This window comes from Mauremys reevesii, linkage group 8 (assembly GCF_016161935.1).
Source record: "Mauremys reevesii isolate NIE-2019 linkage group 8, ASM1616193v1, whole genome shotgun sequence".
Lineage (NCBI taxonomy): Eukaryota > Metazoa > Chordata > Testudines > Geoemydidae > Mauremys > Mauremys reevesii.
In genome coordinates, this window is record NC_052630.1 from 89,525,708 (window position 1) to 89,542,809 (window position 17,102).

The following is a 17,102-nucleotide window of genomic DNA, read 5'->3' on the forward strand; positions in this document are numbered from 1 at the left end:
ATGGATACGTTTCTTGCCAGTTACTGAGTCACCCTTCATTAACGGGTGGCTCTGTGGGGGCAGGATAACAGGACTGCGCTGTGGGGTGGGGGGAGTGGGCAAACAGGAAGGTATCGTGGCAAAAAGGAGGACACCTCTACTTCATGAAATTTGAGTTCCTTTGACCTAGTCCTCTTGGTCCTTTCTTTGAAATGGAAAGGGATTCTGTTCTGTCTGCTTCTCCAGGGTAATCTTTGCTCTTGGGATCTCCATGACGTTCATAAATATCCCAGTAGAGTGGTTTTCCATTGGATTTGACTGGACTTGGATGTTGCTCTTTGGAGATATTCGACAAGGACTCTTCTATGCCATGCTCCTGTCATTTTGGATAATCTTTTGTGGCGAGCACATGATGGTGGGTATGACTATGGAGTAAAGAGTATCTCGTTCCCTTTAGAAATCCGATAAATTGTTTGTAGCATATGGGAATAAATGCTAGCCAGCCAGACTTTCCCACTGGTTTAGATGTATAAATCTTAGCTAGGAAACGAGCATCTCCTGGTTTTACAAACCCTCTCCCCAAGAGGAATTGCAGCATCAGTGGTTGCCTTAGACAAGCTCACCTGGTGGATACTGGATATTTGCAAAGCAACAACTTGGAGTGTTGTGCACATTTTTCATCAGATCTCCTCTTCCTTAGAAATAGCATAATGCTCCAATGCCCAGACTGGCAGAACAGTATTAGTCTATGGGCTTGGCTACATGGTGCTCCAGCCCACACCAGTGGACTGCACCTTCTAGATCACAGCAGCATGTCACATGCTAACTGGCCTGTGTGGACGCTGCTGGCGGGCACTTAAAGTTCCCTACTACCTGTTGTTAATATACCACATAGGGCTTGTCTATGTTTAAGCCGAACTCCTCACCTTCTTTCCTCCGGATGGACACGCTGCTTGCTAATCTCCCACAAATAGAAATGTACAGATGCCCTTAGATCTGAGAGGTTACTTATCTAACTCTTCTTTGGGAGTCACCTCTGTGCGTTCCCACTATTTGCCCACCTTTCCCTCTCCTCAGAAGTCAGTATGACATCAGTACTGTGTGGTTTGGGAGAAGGAACCAAGGCAGTTGGGGGGAGGGGGGACTGCATTTCCATATGTAGGGTAGGGCAGGGGTGGGCAAACTTTTTGCCCTGAGGGCCACACTGGGGTGGGTAAATTGTATGCAGGGCCATGAATGTAGGGCTGGGGCAGGGGGTTGAGGTGTGGAAGGGGGGTGCGATGTGCAGGAAGGGTCTCAGGGCAGGGGGATTGGGCGCAGGAGGGGTGTGAGGTACATGAGGGGGCTCAGCACGGGGGTTGGGTGCAGGAGGGGTATGGAGTGCAGGAGGGGACTCAGGGTAGGGGGATGAGGTGCAGGAGTGGTGCGGCAGGGGGCTTAGGGCAGAGGGTTGGGGTGCAGCAGGGGGTTTGGGTGCAGGGTGCCAGCTCCAGTCCAGGGCCGTTTTACCTGGAGCAGTTCTGGAGTGACAGTGGTGCGCAGGGCCATCGCTTGCCCACCTCCGGGGAGGGCAATGATGTCTCCCTCTCACAAGCTCTTTCATGTATCCCCAATGAACCTGGCTTCCCAATCAAGTATGCAGCTCAATCTGGGATGCCATATCCCACCATGGAAATGCACAGAGGTGACTCCAAACAGCACCTAGTAAGTAACCTCTTTCTTGACTTTGCTATGAGTCTCACTGGGTGCATAATTCAGTCACTTTTTTTCCCCTTTCATGAATTAACTTTCTTTTTCCATGGCTTGATTCATTAGGATCAAAATGAACGAAATCGTCTTTCTGGGTACTGGAAACAGGTTGGGCCCATAGCTGTTGGTGCCTTCTGCCTTTTCATCTTTGACATGTGTGAGAGGTAACGGAGACACTTTTTTCTCTTAGACTCTGTAGTGCTAATATGATTGTGCTCTGATCTCAGGTGCTGTCCTCTTTACAGGGGCAGTTGTTTGGATACAATTGATCTTTACGCTGGGTCCATGTTGGTTTGCCTTTTTCTAATAGCTTTATTGAGACAAGGATTGAAAAGTTGGTACAAAGGCTTAGCACTTTTCAGGCCATTTGGGTCTCCCCACGCCAACACTGGTATTCATCAGCCACCTTTCTGTGCCCTTTGGGGAAGGGAATGGCAAGTCCTTTTTCCTTAGACTAGGTATTCAAGTCATTAGCCCCCTTATAACCCTGTTTCCTCCAAGCCCAGTGTTCAATTTCTTAGACATCCCAGTAGCAATTTCCCCAATTTAAGTTTTCCCTTCCAGATCAGATTGCATTACTTAAAAGTAGACTTTTTACTGGAAAATGACTGACCGAAAGTGAGAGAGAGAGATAAAAGGTAACTCTCTGTCTGCCTAGCCATACAAGTTCACAAAGCATCGAAATATTCCATGTCACAGGACAAAAAAATGTTTTTGACTTGTAGTTCAAAGGGTATATTGAGCAATCTCATAAAGCTGCACTGGAACAGTGAGTGAGTTTCAGAATGAAAATGCAGTAGACCTAGGTGTTGCTTACAGTATTGCTTCATTGGTATGTGTATCAAGACAAAGTTAGTCCAGTCTGTTATATAAGAAAATTTCATCCCTTTTTCTTGTCTTAACATTTACATGGGGAGGATTTTTCTTGCATGTATCCTATACATTTCCAACAAACACTTTTTTGAAGCAATGTGGAGTCATTATAATTCTGCATAATTGAAAAGGAGGTTTAATACTGTGCAAGTGACAAGAATTCCTTCTCAGCTAGAGTGCTTGACACCATAAACAATACATATTTTAAAAATGCTATCACTTGCATAGCTGATGCAAGTCACTTTGGACAAGCAAGGTACAGTCTGCCCCAGTGCTGACAGCAACTGTCCAACCATTTGCTTCACCATTTTTCTTACGAAGAGACAAGAAGGCTTTTCCTTTGGCTTTTATAGTACTGTGAAGTTGTGTTGGAATAGTTTCTGTAAGATTACATGTCCACTGGAATGTAAACTGAAGTCTCCCCACCCACCTCCAAACACACACTCCCAAATTACAAAATAACATTACTAATTTTTCCAAACTGTTAAGTTTGATGTATAGGAATGTGTATTTTTACAGTATCTTTGACTCTTTGCACATGAATTCTGATTGCCCTGAATTCTCTTTTTTTTTTTTTTTTTTTTTAAAAGAGGGGTACAACTGAAAAATCCATTCTACAGTATCTGGACCACAGATGTTGGCACGGAGCTGGCTGTATCCTTTTATCTGTTTGTGCTGTAGCATTTATTTTTTGTTAGGTTTTTGGAGTGAGAAATAAGTTTTTTAGTAACTAAAAATTTCACTTTCTCAAAGTACTTATTGAACCTGATGAAAAGCCTATTCACTTGAGTAAAATGGGACTAGGAAATTGGTTTCTGACTCGAATGTAGTGGAGGATCTAGAGTATCCTTTGAATGAACAACTTTATGGCTGTATAGGGGGACACTTCTAAAAATGTTAGTGCAGCATGTAGATTTTGCTGCAAGAATGAATTCTGAGATTTAATATTGAGATTAGAAAAATTAGCATCTGCCTCAAGCTGCAGAAAGTCTAGGAAATGGCACATCTTGAGTTAGGGTTTGGGTGTTAGTGATTCTAGAAAAAAATCTTATCCTCTCTGTACCCTGTCTAAATTGCACCCTTTCTGCTATTCCCTCTCCTGGTCTGAACTAGAGCAGTTTTTTCTCTGGGGCAGTTTGTTTCATCACTGACACTTGGAAGTGTGGTCCTACAACATTTATACAAATTGCTTTTTAAATTTGCCTGGTCACGCTGGAAGTGCTTTCAGCTGCATTTAATTTTTATCAGGCTAAGATAAGGTAATGTGATTAGTTTCACTTCCCCAGCATCTCAGCCCTCTTGCAGGAGTCGCCTGGATCGCATGTTGGTTGGCTATTACTTTTCGACTTCTCTGCTAAGCCCTGTCTCTTTGTACCAGCAGAGCAGAAGTGACAATTCCAGCTTAGCCTTTTTAGCCTGCAGGAGTTTTAATATTTTATCCTCGTTAACACCATGTTAAGTGCTTGGGGGAACAATCAAAGCATCGGCTCTGGGACTGAGCTGAGGAAGGGACCATGAAGCATACACCCTCACTCAGACGGAAGCTTCTATTTAATGCACACTAGAAGCCTGAATTAGGCTTATTACGATAATTAATTTGCTTTTGTAAAGTTCTAATTACCTGAATAATATTTTCTTCAATCTCCTGCTTTGTCAAGTAGTTGTTCCCTTTAACTTTACTGCTCAGATGGCATTTATTATAGTGGCAGGAATCTGCCTTTGCCTCTACTTCCTGTTTTTGTGTTTCATGGTGTTTCAAGTGTTCAGAAACATTAGTGGGAAACAATCCAGCCTCCCAGCAATGAGCAAGGCTCGCAGGCTTCATTATGAGGTTAGAAAACCCTTGTTGGATTACAGTTGTGCATGTGCGTGCGCTCGTTGCTTTAGTAGTCCAAAAAGATGACTGCTGAGCTACTAGAAAAACGGTATCCACCCTCATTAGCTTTTTCCATAATTTAGAAAACTTTGTATTTTACCAGCTTTTTCATGCTACCAAAACCACCCTAATGTCAGCTGACAAAAAGGCAATCAACTTTTCTTCGTTCTGATATTTAGCTCCCACTAATGCTTTCAATCTTCAAAGTACTTTACAAACACTAACCCGCACAATGTACTCGTAGGCATTTACTCCCAATCAGCTCTGTTTTTCCCTTCAGAGTGGTGTGGCCCGGTGGTAAAAACCTTTTGAGATCTACTGATATAAAGCACTATTATTACAGATGAGGACAATGATGCAGGGTGCTCATGTGTCTTGCCCAAACCACTTGAGTCTGCATCAGAATAGGATTAAAAATCAGGAGTTTCTGGCTTGCCATCCTCTCCTTAGTGTTTGTCCCTGGCCAGAGCTGTACTCATTCCTCTTTAATTGCTGTTGCAGAGCAGAAGGAGGAGCCCAGATAGAGTTGCAGTCAAGCCAAAAATGCCTGTTTTCTTGGTGATAAAGATTTGTGTGTCCATAAAACTTTGGTAGAAAATGTTCTGATGAGTCAAACTCTGCATCTAATCAGGTCGTTTGTGACTCATTAAAAGGCACATTACTTGTTCCAATAAGAAAATCTGTATTTTTGCAGATGTTTCCCTGAAGTCTTAGCTCTTTCATCTCCTTTCCTTGAGTTAAAAGTACGGCACCAGTATTATGGATTTGTGTTACAGGAGAGCTTAGGGCTCCACTGCTCTCATACTGTGCAAACACTTAACAAAAAGACAGTCCTTGCCCTGAGGACTTCAGTCTTGCCACGTTCAGCCCACCTGCTGCACAAACTAACTTGTAAAATGTCCTCACTTCCCCAAGATGCCTGACTCAGTGTGATTCCAAACTAACACAACTAAAATCCATCTTTGTTAAATTCAAAACAGATTTAAAAAAGCAAACAGTCTGTGATAAATTCACATGGTTTGGGGGTCTTATGTCATTTGTTTGATGTCCTTAATCTATATCCAACATTCATTTAGTCACCTTAAATTCTTGGCCACGGGAAATTAGATAGGGAAAGTTTGCATCCTCCTCACATGAACTCGTTACACTTACAGAAACAGAAAACATTTGTAAAGTAGATCACTCCTGGTATAACCTAACAAACCCTCATCAGATATATGTTCTAGAAAGAATGTATATCTGATTTAGCAAGGAAGCCACAGACTATCAAATATGTTGTTAATTTAATGAAACCTTTTTGCTTAAACTCAAGTGCCTCCTTCACATTAGCTCTAAGTAAATCAGTTTAATTTTACAGCAGCAAATGTAATGGAAAGCAATAGCAGTCAAGATCTCTTAAACCCCATTCAATGTAACTGGGAGGAATGCAGACGTGTGGGGAACAGGGAATATTGGCTGTCACCAGGGCAGGACAAAGGAGCAAGTGGGTGATTGTGGGTTTTGTGGTTTTGGACTAATCTTTTTTTTTTTTCCCAATTTCCATCTTGTAGAAGCTAAAAATTAAAATGGGATGGTCTGTTCTGTTACGGTGATCAGTGTCATCTCTCTCTAAATAGGGGCTGATTTTTAGGTTCAAGTTCTTGATGCTCATCACTCTGGCCTGTGCAGCAATGACTATCATCTTCTTCATTGTCAGTCAGGTGAGTGTGCTGAAACCAAACTTGGTATGATAGAGTGCAGTATCCAAATTCCTAGGTAGTCAAGATATTGGTTATATCCTAGTTCAGAGGACACAGGAATGCATAGATTGTAGGTGAGGCTGGTATCATCGGCTCATTGTTAAGGCTGCCTGATATTTCCCATTATAAGACCCTGTTTTCAGTTGTTTATAACTTTTTGGCAAACTTAAACTGTTTGGGCTGAAATTTTTCATACTGAGTGTCTGCCTCAGAATAGCATTTCCCCCCCCCCCCTACATTTCAGCCAAAATAGTTTACCCATTTGCAATATGAAGGGGTGGGAAGGGTGGTTTGTCTGTGTTTAAAAAAAAATTCTGATGACCTTTTTCTTTGAAAATCTCTAATATGTGAGTATACAATTATAGACTGTCATCATACATGTTCACAAGGGGGCCGAATTGAGGTTGTATAGGCAACCTTAATTCTAAGAACATAAGAACAGCCATACTAGGTCAGACCAATAGTCCCATCTAGTCCAGTATCCTGTCTTCCAACAGTGGCCAATGCCCCAGAGGGAATGAACAGAACAGGTGATCCACCCCCATGTTGCCCATTCCTAGCTTCTGTCCAACAGTCTAGGGACACCATCTCTGCCCATCCTGTCTAATAGCCATTGATTGACCTATCCTCCATGAACTTGTCTAGGTGGGGTGTTTTAATTCTATGATTTAACTTTTGAGTGCTTGATTTTGCAATCTTAAATGCTCTTAACAGTTTTTTGGGCTTGAGGAAGTTTATATTTCTGTCTCTCTCTTCCTTCGGAACTTGGATTTAGCCTATAGATTATATTTTTATTATAATTATATGTCCACATATTGTGTATTGGGCTGTTCTAAGTTGCACAGGCAAAACCCCATGCACCCTCTTGAAGGTCTACCCCACAGTATTCCTCTGAGAACAAGCCCCTTCACTCTCCTGACCAGTTCCCAAGACTACAACCTCCCAAAATGACTTTCCAGTGTTAAGATATTTTATTGGTCTCGGGTGTAAGGTGGCAATCACAGTTGTACATAGATACGTAGGCTTTAGTTGCAGAAATGCAATGAATACACCTTTATAAATTAATAGTCAAACTCCTTTCTACTTTCAAAGTAGAGCTGTTCTGAAACTTTTTTCATCTGAATTTTCTAAAGAGTAATACTCTTTTCCTAAGGAAAATGTCAGTTGTAGGACAATTTCAGTTTTGCTGGGGACGTGGGGGAGAACCTTCTTTTCTACTAGGGAAACTGAAAAGACAGCTCACCAGCTAGTCACTGGAGTGGGGGGACTGACAGGCCCAGTTCTTTGGCTGCAGGAATTGGGAGGTGTGGGTCAGCTTCACTGCAGGCAGAAAGCAAAATTGATGAGAGCCTCCCAGATGGGCAGCTGAAAGATTTGGTTTTGGGAGAAGCACAATGAAGTTTTTCTTGAAATCCTTACCTGTGGAAAAATTTTGGATGTTTCATTTCTGCTTGTGATGAAAACTTCTTTTTCAAAAAGGTGAAATTTTTCACAGGAAGGGATTTTATTTTCTTGCCAGTTTTACTTGTAAGCACTTCTTCTGAGTTGTGCACAGAAGTACCCTCAGACATACTATATTAGCGAATCTAGCAGCTGCATTCCCTTTGCTTATGGAAAACAATGCCGTAGTCTGATTGATTGGCATGGCAAGATGACTCTGATCTAAAAATCTGTTCAGTTGAAGCAATTGGTTTGAAGTTCTACCTCAAATCTGGCAAATCATTTTGTCTGGCTACTTTCATCAAGTTTGGTATTTTTGTTTGTTTAAAGGCTATGTTCTGCCACTGTCTTATTTTTTTTTTCTTTAAAGCAGAGCTCATTTTCTATGGGGAATTATGCTTTAAAGTCGATGGTAGGCTATGGCTCCAAATGACTTGTTAATTTGGCTTTTAAAATGGAAGGCAGTCAAGGTGCACAGCCCATGCATTTCATTGTTTTCAATATATTTATTAATATTAAATGACTGTTTTGTTTTTCTTAACTCTCCATAGAGTCTCTTGTCTCTTTCTTTATATCTGGAGCTAATGCTATCAGCCATAAGTCTCTGCCGTAAGACAGAAGCAGTGAGACGTGCTGGATGCCATTAGCTCTTTGCATTATTCATGCTGTTTTCTTCTATAAAAGGTTTATTTATAGACCCTCTAAAGTTTTCAGACATAGCCAGTCTCCCAGGTACTGCTCGATTATAATTATCCTCTCACTAATCTTCTATGAGTGGAATGATCTATCCTGAATGTTCTGAGATAAATTTTGTTTTTTAAACAACAAACCAAAGATTAATAAAGTTTCTAATATGAATCTTGTTGCGTGTGCCAGTCCTTATAGGTTGGTGGCAGGGGAAGAGACTTTTTAGTATAGACTTTACTTCCATGTGTTTTCTGTCTGGACATGGATTTCAGATTTCTCTGTATCTGCTCTTAGAAACATGTACTTGCTCATCATAGAATTCTCCTTACCTAGCTGTCCCTGTTGAATCTCTGCTTTCTCGTGGACAGGTGACTGAAGGCCATTGGAAGTGGGGGGACTTCACAGTACAGGGGAACAGTGCCTTCTTCACAGGCATCTATGGGATGTGGAACCTCTACGTCTTCGCTCTTATGTTCCTATATGCTCCATCGCACAAGAATTATGGTGAAGATCAATCAAATGGTAAACTGGGCTCTAGTGTGGCTCTAAATTGCTATCAATACTAACTTGAAATAGTCTGGGGGCAGCATTGTGTAGCTATGGTGGAGGAAGTGAAAGACAAGACTGAGGAATGGAACTAAATAGCTTTGTTTACTGAGTTTCCAGTTGGTTTCCCTTGGAATACCTTTCAGTAGCACAGTGGCTCTCCAGCATTAGCTCATGTAACTGTTTGTTTGGACTGAAACCACTGCAAAGGAACATTCTTCCCTTCAAATGAATCGAAGGAATCCTGGAAACCCTTCTTAGTTCTCAGTTTTAGAAAAGCTTATTGTTTCCAAGACCCAATCTCTCGGGAAATTTAACCTGGCAGTCACTCTCGTTCCCAGGTCCTCCTTTGTGCATCACGCTGAAACATAGCTTTGTATTTCAGGTGACCTGGGAGTAAGTAGTGGGGAGGAGCTTCAGCTCACCACCACCATCACCCATGTGGATGGGCCAACTGAGGTTTACAAGCTGGCTCGCAAGGAGGCTCAGGAGTAACTCCTGGAACACCTCACTTGGGACAAACACAATGAAGTACAATACACAGATTGAGACAACGTCCTCCTTGAGGAGACATCAGAAGTTACTCCCTCTACAAATGCCCAGTATTTATAGTGTGTTCACTGAGCGGTGGAACTAAAATAGAACCTTTGTAAACTCTCTTTAATATGGTGTCGCTATCTCTGGGGGAGGGCAGGATATGTATTCTATATTTTACAGACATGCTAAATGAACACTAAGGATGCAAAGTGAAATGTTCAAGAGTTAAGCCAGGATTAATGTTGCCTGCGGAACCTTAATTTTGGCTCCTTGTGTGTATGCAGAATGGTAGTCTTTAATTACTGGGGTTTTTACACAGGACTCCTGCCTCATTCAATGCACAAAGTAAACAGTGCTCGCTTAAGAGGAGGTATTTAGTATTTTGGTTTTTCTTGTGTGTAATTTCCTCATAAACACACAGAAAATGCAAAACTATATTCTGTATCTAACCATATTGACACCCTCCCCACCCCCAGTTGGGTCACTGGCAGGGTTCAAACCTTTAGATCTGGAGCACAGACCTCTGCCACTTAGGCTAACAGTATCTGGTAGCAGTAGTAGGCTGTTACCTGTGTGTGGACTAGGCACCAAAGAGGGAAGAGAGATGCACCAAAGAGGGAAGAGAGATGCACACTTTACTAGTGGATTTCACAGCTATTTGCTGACAGAGGAATGTAGAAACTCTGAACTCCCTGGATTCTTTTCCAAGTCCTGGAGGGGAGTATAGTCTAGTGGGTTATAAACCGTTCTGCCCTTGTCCCCCAACTTCTCTGTATCCTCCTATCTGCCCCACTCCCATTGGGCAGTGCGTCCATATCGTGATGCCCACTTTTCCCAACCTAGCACTAAAAATTTCCCAGATCATTTTTTACAGTGCTTCTATATCCTGGGAAATTTCCCCAAACCTGGGAATTTGTGAGTAAAATGTTTCAACTTGCGAAATTTTGGAATTTTCATTCAAGACATTTTACTCAAATTCCCAGATTGTGGGAAATTTCCCAGGATATAGAAGCACTGCCATTGGGCTCCTGAACCCCTTCTCTCCCCTCCTTTCTCCATTTCTCTGCATTCTAGTGATGGCTCCTTCTCATCCATGATGCCTGGGTGTCAGGAGAGGGAGCATTGAGGACACAGGAGAGACTCTCTCTCTCTCTCTCTCTCTCTGTTCCTGTGCTCAGTGCCACAGCATCCTGCAGCAGCTAGGAGGAGCAGTTGCAGGGCAACTCCTGCTCAGAGGCTGCAGCACTAGCATGGAGCATACTCGGAGATGGAATGTCTGGAGAACTTAGCTGCCAAATCTGCACTGAGCATGTGAGAACCAATATTTTTCAGTGTCTCATAACTTGGCCAAACTTCCTGACCAGTTCTTAGACTCTTTGGGGAGTTTAGCTCTGGCAATGTCCTGCAGACGACTGCACAGTTGAGCAGGACTTTCCCTGCAATTGCTGCTCTTGGCCGCTGCAGGATGCTGTAGTGCTGCACACGGTATTAAGTCCTGTGCGCTCCCTGCTAATACCCAGGCAGTGTGAAGGAGGAAACAGCCTGATTTCAAATGCAGAGGGGATGATCCAGACCTGGAGGGAGAGGGAGTGGACTAGGATTCATGTGGATTGGGGGTGTAGCCGAGAGAGACTGTGACTAGCAGGGCAGGGAGATGAGGAGGAGGAGGAGCTAGAGCTGTAGTGAGGGAGAGAGGAAAACTAAGGCAGGCATGGGTTGGAGGGGACTGGGGCAAAAGGGGAGAGGCTGAGAGAGATGGGCAGAATTGTCTGTGCCCGCTAGAGTGCATACTATGCCAGAACCTGGAATGGATTCCTGAGTGTCTCATTCCTGCTGTCAGCAAATATCTTTTGAAACTCCTGGCAAAGTTTGTGTCTCATCCCCCTCTAGAGCTTGGTCCATGCAGAGGATGAGTCTACTGCTATGGGTTGCTCAAGTAATAGAGGTTTGTGCTGTGAATCTTAAGGTTCCAAATCTGCTGATGGCTCATGCATAAGGCTGTTTTTGTCACTGAGGTCATGAAGTCACAGAATCCGTGACTTCTGGAGGCCTCTGACATTCTCTGCTTCAGCCCCAGGGGCTGCAGGACTCTGGAGCTGACAGCCAGTGGGGCCCTGGCAGGGTTCCAGTGACAGGCCCCCTGGAAGGTTCCAGCAACAGGTGATAGACTCCTGATGGGGGACAGTCTTGCATGGGGAGAGGGGGATGCCTTGGGCTAGTGGCTGGGGTGTCCCATTTTCTCTCTAGGAAATATGGTCACCCTGCAGCACCCAGCTGCCATGGGCAGAGGGGGGCACAGTCATTTTTCAGTTGGCCTTTTTTTTTTTTTTTTTAAGCCTGGGAAATCACTCACACTCACACTCACAGACAGACAGACACAGTAGTGCTAAGGTTGCAAAGTCAAGCATTCAGAAGTTAGGAAATGCCAGTATTAAGCTTGCCTGTGTAACCTTAATATGACCCTCTTCTGCATACACATTATGATGTAGTTTTTAATTAATGATCTCACACTATTTCCTGCTCCCATAGGCCTCCCTCTGCCTTATTCAGTGCGGAGGATGGACCTGCTGTGGGGATAAATCAGGGATGTGTAGTGAAGGACACTACTGGCTGTAGCATCCCCATCACTAAATGTACGTGTTCCAGTTTCTGGCTGCTCACCTGGAGGTGCCTAGGACCAAATTTGCAGAAGTGCTAAGCGCTCCAACTGAAGTCAAGTGTTGCTGCACTTGGAGCATAGGCTATGAAAATGCTAAATCTCCTAAAAACAAGGCTCTGGGCTTCTCAAATTCACTACCAAAAATTAATGGACACTTGGACAATTTTGGCCATAATTTCTGTGCCTCGGTTCCCCATCTGTAAATGCGTAAATGCCACCTCTGTGGGGAGGGGGGTATGAAGATCCCATGTATTCATGTTTGAAGCACTCTGAGAGCATTAGGAGGAAATTATTAATTTTTGTATCCAGTGCAGTTTGGATGGGCTTTGTCAAAAAAAAAAGCCTGGATCCACATTGAGGAGAATAAAAGAAGATATTGAATAAATATATGCTCACACAATGAGGCTGGGGTCCTCTGGAGGAAAAATATACATAAGCATATAATTAAAGATGGTAACATAACACATTCCCAAGGGGGCAGAATTCAGTTGCCCTTCCAATCTCAATTCTGTCATTTCACAACTTCTGAGAGCTTGACTCTGCAACCTTAATGTTACTTTAACTTTAGGTTTTTTTATGTAATATCTATGTACCTAGAATAAATTCATCCTGACTTTTTTTTATAGCATAGTGTAACAGTGCATGTTGTAAAGATTGATTTACGAAAGAGTCATTGCAGCTTTAAAACCAAATCTCGTGTGTCCAACACTAACAAGTCTGTTATGGTGTAGATATCTTTTTATATTTGCTAAACTACTAAGTGCCACTTGCGTACCAGAAACAGCCCCTGGATCTTATTAAATTGTTTGTTTGTATGTTCACTTTTTACAAAATGCTTTAAACAACCTGGAAAAAATGTAGTTTTGTTAATTTAAATAAAATATACAATATTGTGGGTTGGTTTGTTGGCTCATTGAGTGAGAAGAAATTTTAGCCTTTTTTGGGTGTCTTTTTATGGTTTGTCTGCCGAACTGCAGTGGATAGACCGGCGGGGCAGAACTGTGCTTTACTGGAGACCTGAATTTCCCACCAAGCCACCGATCTAGTTCTTGGTGATGTCTTGTGTCTTTTTGGCCTTTTTTAAATCGTCTAATCCATATTTCTTGTGAAAATGCAAAACTGATTTTTTTGGAAGCTGGAATTCTTTTGCATAACTCATTATGAGGCAAGATGGCTAACGTAAGCAACTTGTCACTTCAAATGTGATGAGATGCTAGAAAGCAGTACTTCAGTGGCTGAGCTCCTTCTCTTTAATTCCTCACTTTAGAAGCAGTTACGTTATCAAAGTAACTTGGGTCTTGCTTACACCGGGCCAGATCCAGTGCTTTTTGAAGTCAATGGGAACTGAAGCAGGGCGGGTCTCAATATCACAGGTATTTGACATTGGACCTTACAGCTAACTGAAATTCCCTTTGTTTCCTTGTACTTCAAACCGACTTTGCTAACTAGTTTGGCATGTACATCTGCCCAGGGGCATTCTGTGAAGGGAAAGCTAATGTATTAAGTGAAATAATTTGAACTGACAGTTAAACTTACAGGAGACCATTACCGGCTGCTTGAGCTACATGGTGGGATTTATTTATTTATTTTAAATGATATGACATTAGTTTTTTTGAGAACTAGGAAACTGTCAGGAAGAGTGAGTTCCTTAGGTCAGAACGTGTTCAGCGCTAAAACCAAAACCCCCCTCTCTGATTGGGCTTTCTTGCAATAGTACCCTCCCTTTCATACTAGTGTCCCCAAACGCTCCCAAGCCTGCTCCTGGATAGCAGAAAATGAAGCATGAGGTGCCATTGGCAGTTTCCCTTATAGGAGGCGCTTGGCTGTTGCAGCGATTGTGCTGGGGGGAGGAGGGGGAGCATTTCCAAACACAGAGAGGTACCATGCTCATGTTATGATTTCTGTCTCACATACCCTGTTCTGAACCCTTCTTATGCCATCAAACAGCACGGAGCATGAACAAGAGTGCTGCTCTATGACCACTTTAAAAAAGCTAACAAACCTACAGAGCTTTCTAAGTACATGCTGCCAGCTCTATTCAACAGAACAAGGTAAAGTAGTTTTAACACCACCCTAAATAACAGACTATATAGGAATGACGAGCACCAGGGTACAAACTGCTGTGCTTTCTTAGGGTACTTCAGGGCATGGTGTCAGTTATACCTCTCGGGAGGTGGATTAACTACAGCAACTGGAGAACCCAGTCCCATCACTGTAGTGAGGGTCTACCCTGTAATGCTAGAGCAGTGCAGCGGTGGCACTGCAGCTGTGCTACTGTAGCATTTTAAATGTTAACACAGCTGCAGACATAAGACCATAGTTTGTTCAATACTGGCAAGATAGCAGAAGGCATGAACTGTACTGCGAGACTTGTGCTTCTGGAAGCACCTGGAAAGGAGGTGGAGTCTTGTTTACACTTACGCCTTGAGCAGTAGCCACTATGCTTCCAAGCAGGCTTTGTACACCTTACTTGTCTGTCTCAAGCCCATGGACCTTGAGTTTTGTCACAATTCTAGGTGCAGTTCATCACGTTTGTAGTGTGACTTAATTTACAAAACTAGCTGTACACTAATGCACCACTACAGTGAGTTGAAGGCATCTGGGGTACCCTACATCTGGCCCACATTCAATATAGGAACCCAGCCCTGCATTTCTTACACACCCAGACTTCCCTTGTCTTCAGTGGGAATCCTGGGTGCTCAAAAAAGGCAGGGCAAGGCCCAGCTCCCCCTCTGCACCCCTGATGGAATGTGAAATTACAGTGATGCTTTTTGGCAACCTCTAATCAAACCTCCTTTGTAACTTCTGTACTTGGTTGATGAAACAGTACTAAGCTGGTGCCTGTAACACTCCTAACAATCACTCTTCATTCTATATACACTGCCAACAATGGGGAACGCTTTCTTGACGAGAAAAATGTTACTGTTGTATTTATAGTGCAATAAAAGGGGCCACATGACTTTATTTATGCATTAGGATTAAATGGAAAAGCGGGATAATGGATTAGGTAGAATACCTAAAAAAGGCATCAAACCATTACAAATAAAGACTATTTGTATACAAAAAATAAACTGGGAGGCTATATTTCACAAGAGTGACAGATGTGAAAGAAGCTGAGACTATCCATTTATCCAGCTAAAATGACTAAAGAGAGCATCTTGCATGACAATGAGTGGCTTAATGGGAGACGGTGCTAACTGTGGAACAAAGTTTTAGACACTCGGTTTATCACAGGCCATGTCATTTATCTAACAAATGTTTGCAATTAACATTTTAAAAACAAAGACCATTAAAATGCCTCTAATGGCTGTTTGTGAAGATGTTTTAAACTGCTGGCTAGGTTGCATTAGAAACTGGTGCAGTTTGCATTTGCTTCCCCTCTCTGAAGATTAGGGCACAAACATTCAGACGTGTTATTGACACTGCAGAGGTGAAGTGGTCCAAAAAAACGGATGGTTAAAGAGAGAATCAATTTAATTAGTCATGTCTGGACAATTGTTTTACTTAGTCTGATGTGGAACATCTAAGAATACTGTGTGGGGTTTTGTTTGCTTCCTCCCTCTTCTCTCCTCCACCCCCAATTGTAGTCTATGTCTCCTGTTTGTGTGGTTCTTACACACTAGCAGCAGGACAGAGAAACCCTTTTTTGAATAGGAAAAGGTGACTGTAAAACCACAAAAATTGGCAGAGGATAGGTATGGGGCGTGAAACTATTAGATTTTAAAGTGATGTAAAATGCAGAGGAAGCCATTTGCAGTACACAAGAAGTTCTATTTGGCCTACAAAATCCAGAAATTATTCAGCATATTCTTGAGTGCATCTACTGGTACCATATGTATTCAGGAACTTTTCAATAAAAGGGTTCGTTGTTGGAAATGATGTTTTGGCGGGAGCGTATCCGTCTGGATTAAGCAGTCATCAGGAAGGTTTCTCAGGCCCAGGAATTTCTGGTCAGATCCAGAGAGTGAGACCCCAGAATAGCCAGTAAGATGTGGGTGAGCCAAGTCTGTGTTCCTACTCTGCCATTCTCCCACAGTGAAGGTGAATGCCCTTCCCCCCAGGCTACCGGCTGGTCTGGGTTGGGTCTCTCTGCCTCTCCTGCTGAAGCTGTTCCACTTGGTATAAATAATTAAGCATTCAGTGAGAGAGACTGACTCGGTTCTCCCATATCCCAAGTGGGGTACAAAGTTCAAGTCCCTGCTCTAAATTAGGAAGAGCAGGGAGCTGAGCCTGGATTTCCACCATCCCAGGAGCGTGCCCTGGCCACCAGGCTACTGGCTATTCTGGGCCCTGGCTCATGCTCTCATCATCTTCACAAAACCTTTGGAAAGCTCATGGATTCTTCTGGTATGCAACAGGACCTGTTTCTGAAATCCCATAGCTCTAATATGCATACAGAATACTCCCATCATAGATGTGAGCCTTGATAGCTAAATACAACACAGAAATGTAAATACCCCCTATGGGTCCCCTGGCCTTGGGTTCTTACCATTGCCTGTAGGTTTGCTTGCATGTTCTTCCAGATTCAATTTCACTTTCAAATTGCCTGAGGCATACATTGTAGGGGACAATCCTACACTAACCCCAGCCTGTGAATCTGATCTAGCCCTTCCATCTCCAACTTCTATTGCCAGATGTGCACATTGCTTGTACAGCTATCCCAGTATACTGAGCTTGCAAAGCACTCTTAGTGGGGATATAGTGTTTACCAGCCCAACAGCATCTACACTGGGGCTTTTGCCCGCACAGCTATGCTGGCCAGGGATCGCACCCCTGACCAACCTCTCTATGCCAGCAAGAGTTTGTAGTGTAGAGCTAGCCTATGGTTTTGTGACTAAAGAACTAAAATAAGCACCTGCTGAATGGGCAGTTCTGGCTCTCTCCACAGCTGAGGAGGCTCTATGAGACTGCCATAAATAGCTGCTGCATGATTTGGAAGGGGAGGAGGGGCAAGATAGTGTCCTGTGTTTCACTTTTGTGTTCCTGCTCCTTTTAAAGCAGCCAAGCACCAATCTAA

General features: G+C 43.1%; 1 protein-coding gene across 1 annotated transcript in view; it reads left to right on the plus strand.

Moving 5' to 3' along the window:
• The window catches only part of WLS (Wnt ligand secretion mediator), a 63,085-nt gene extending 50,105 nt beyond the window's left edge, over positions 1-12,980 (plus strand). The window contains exons 6-12 of the mRNA XM_039484057.1: positions 226-394; positions 1,795-1,892; positions 3,192-3,255; positions 4,289-4,432; positions 6,094-6,177; positions 8,712-8,865; positions 9,275-12,980. Of these exons, the coding sequence (XP_039339991.1) occupies positions 226-394; positions 1,795-1,892; positions 3,192-3,255; positions 4,289-4,432; positions 6,094-6,177; positions 8,712-8,865; positions 9,275-9,384 (823 nt within the window). The 3' untranslated portion in view covers positions 9,385-12,980. The remainder of the gene's footprint in view (positions 1-225; positions 395-1,794; positions 1,893-3,191; positions 3,256-4,288; positions 4,433-6,093; positions 6,178-8,711; positions 8,866-9,274) is intronic.
• The last annotated feature ends 4,122 nt before the right edge of the window (positions 12,981-17,102 follow it).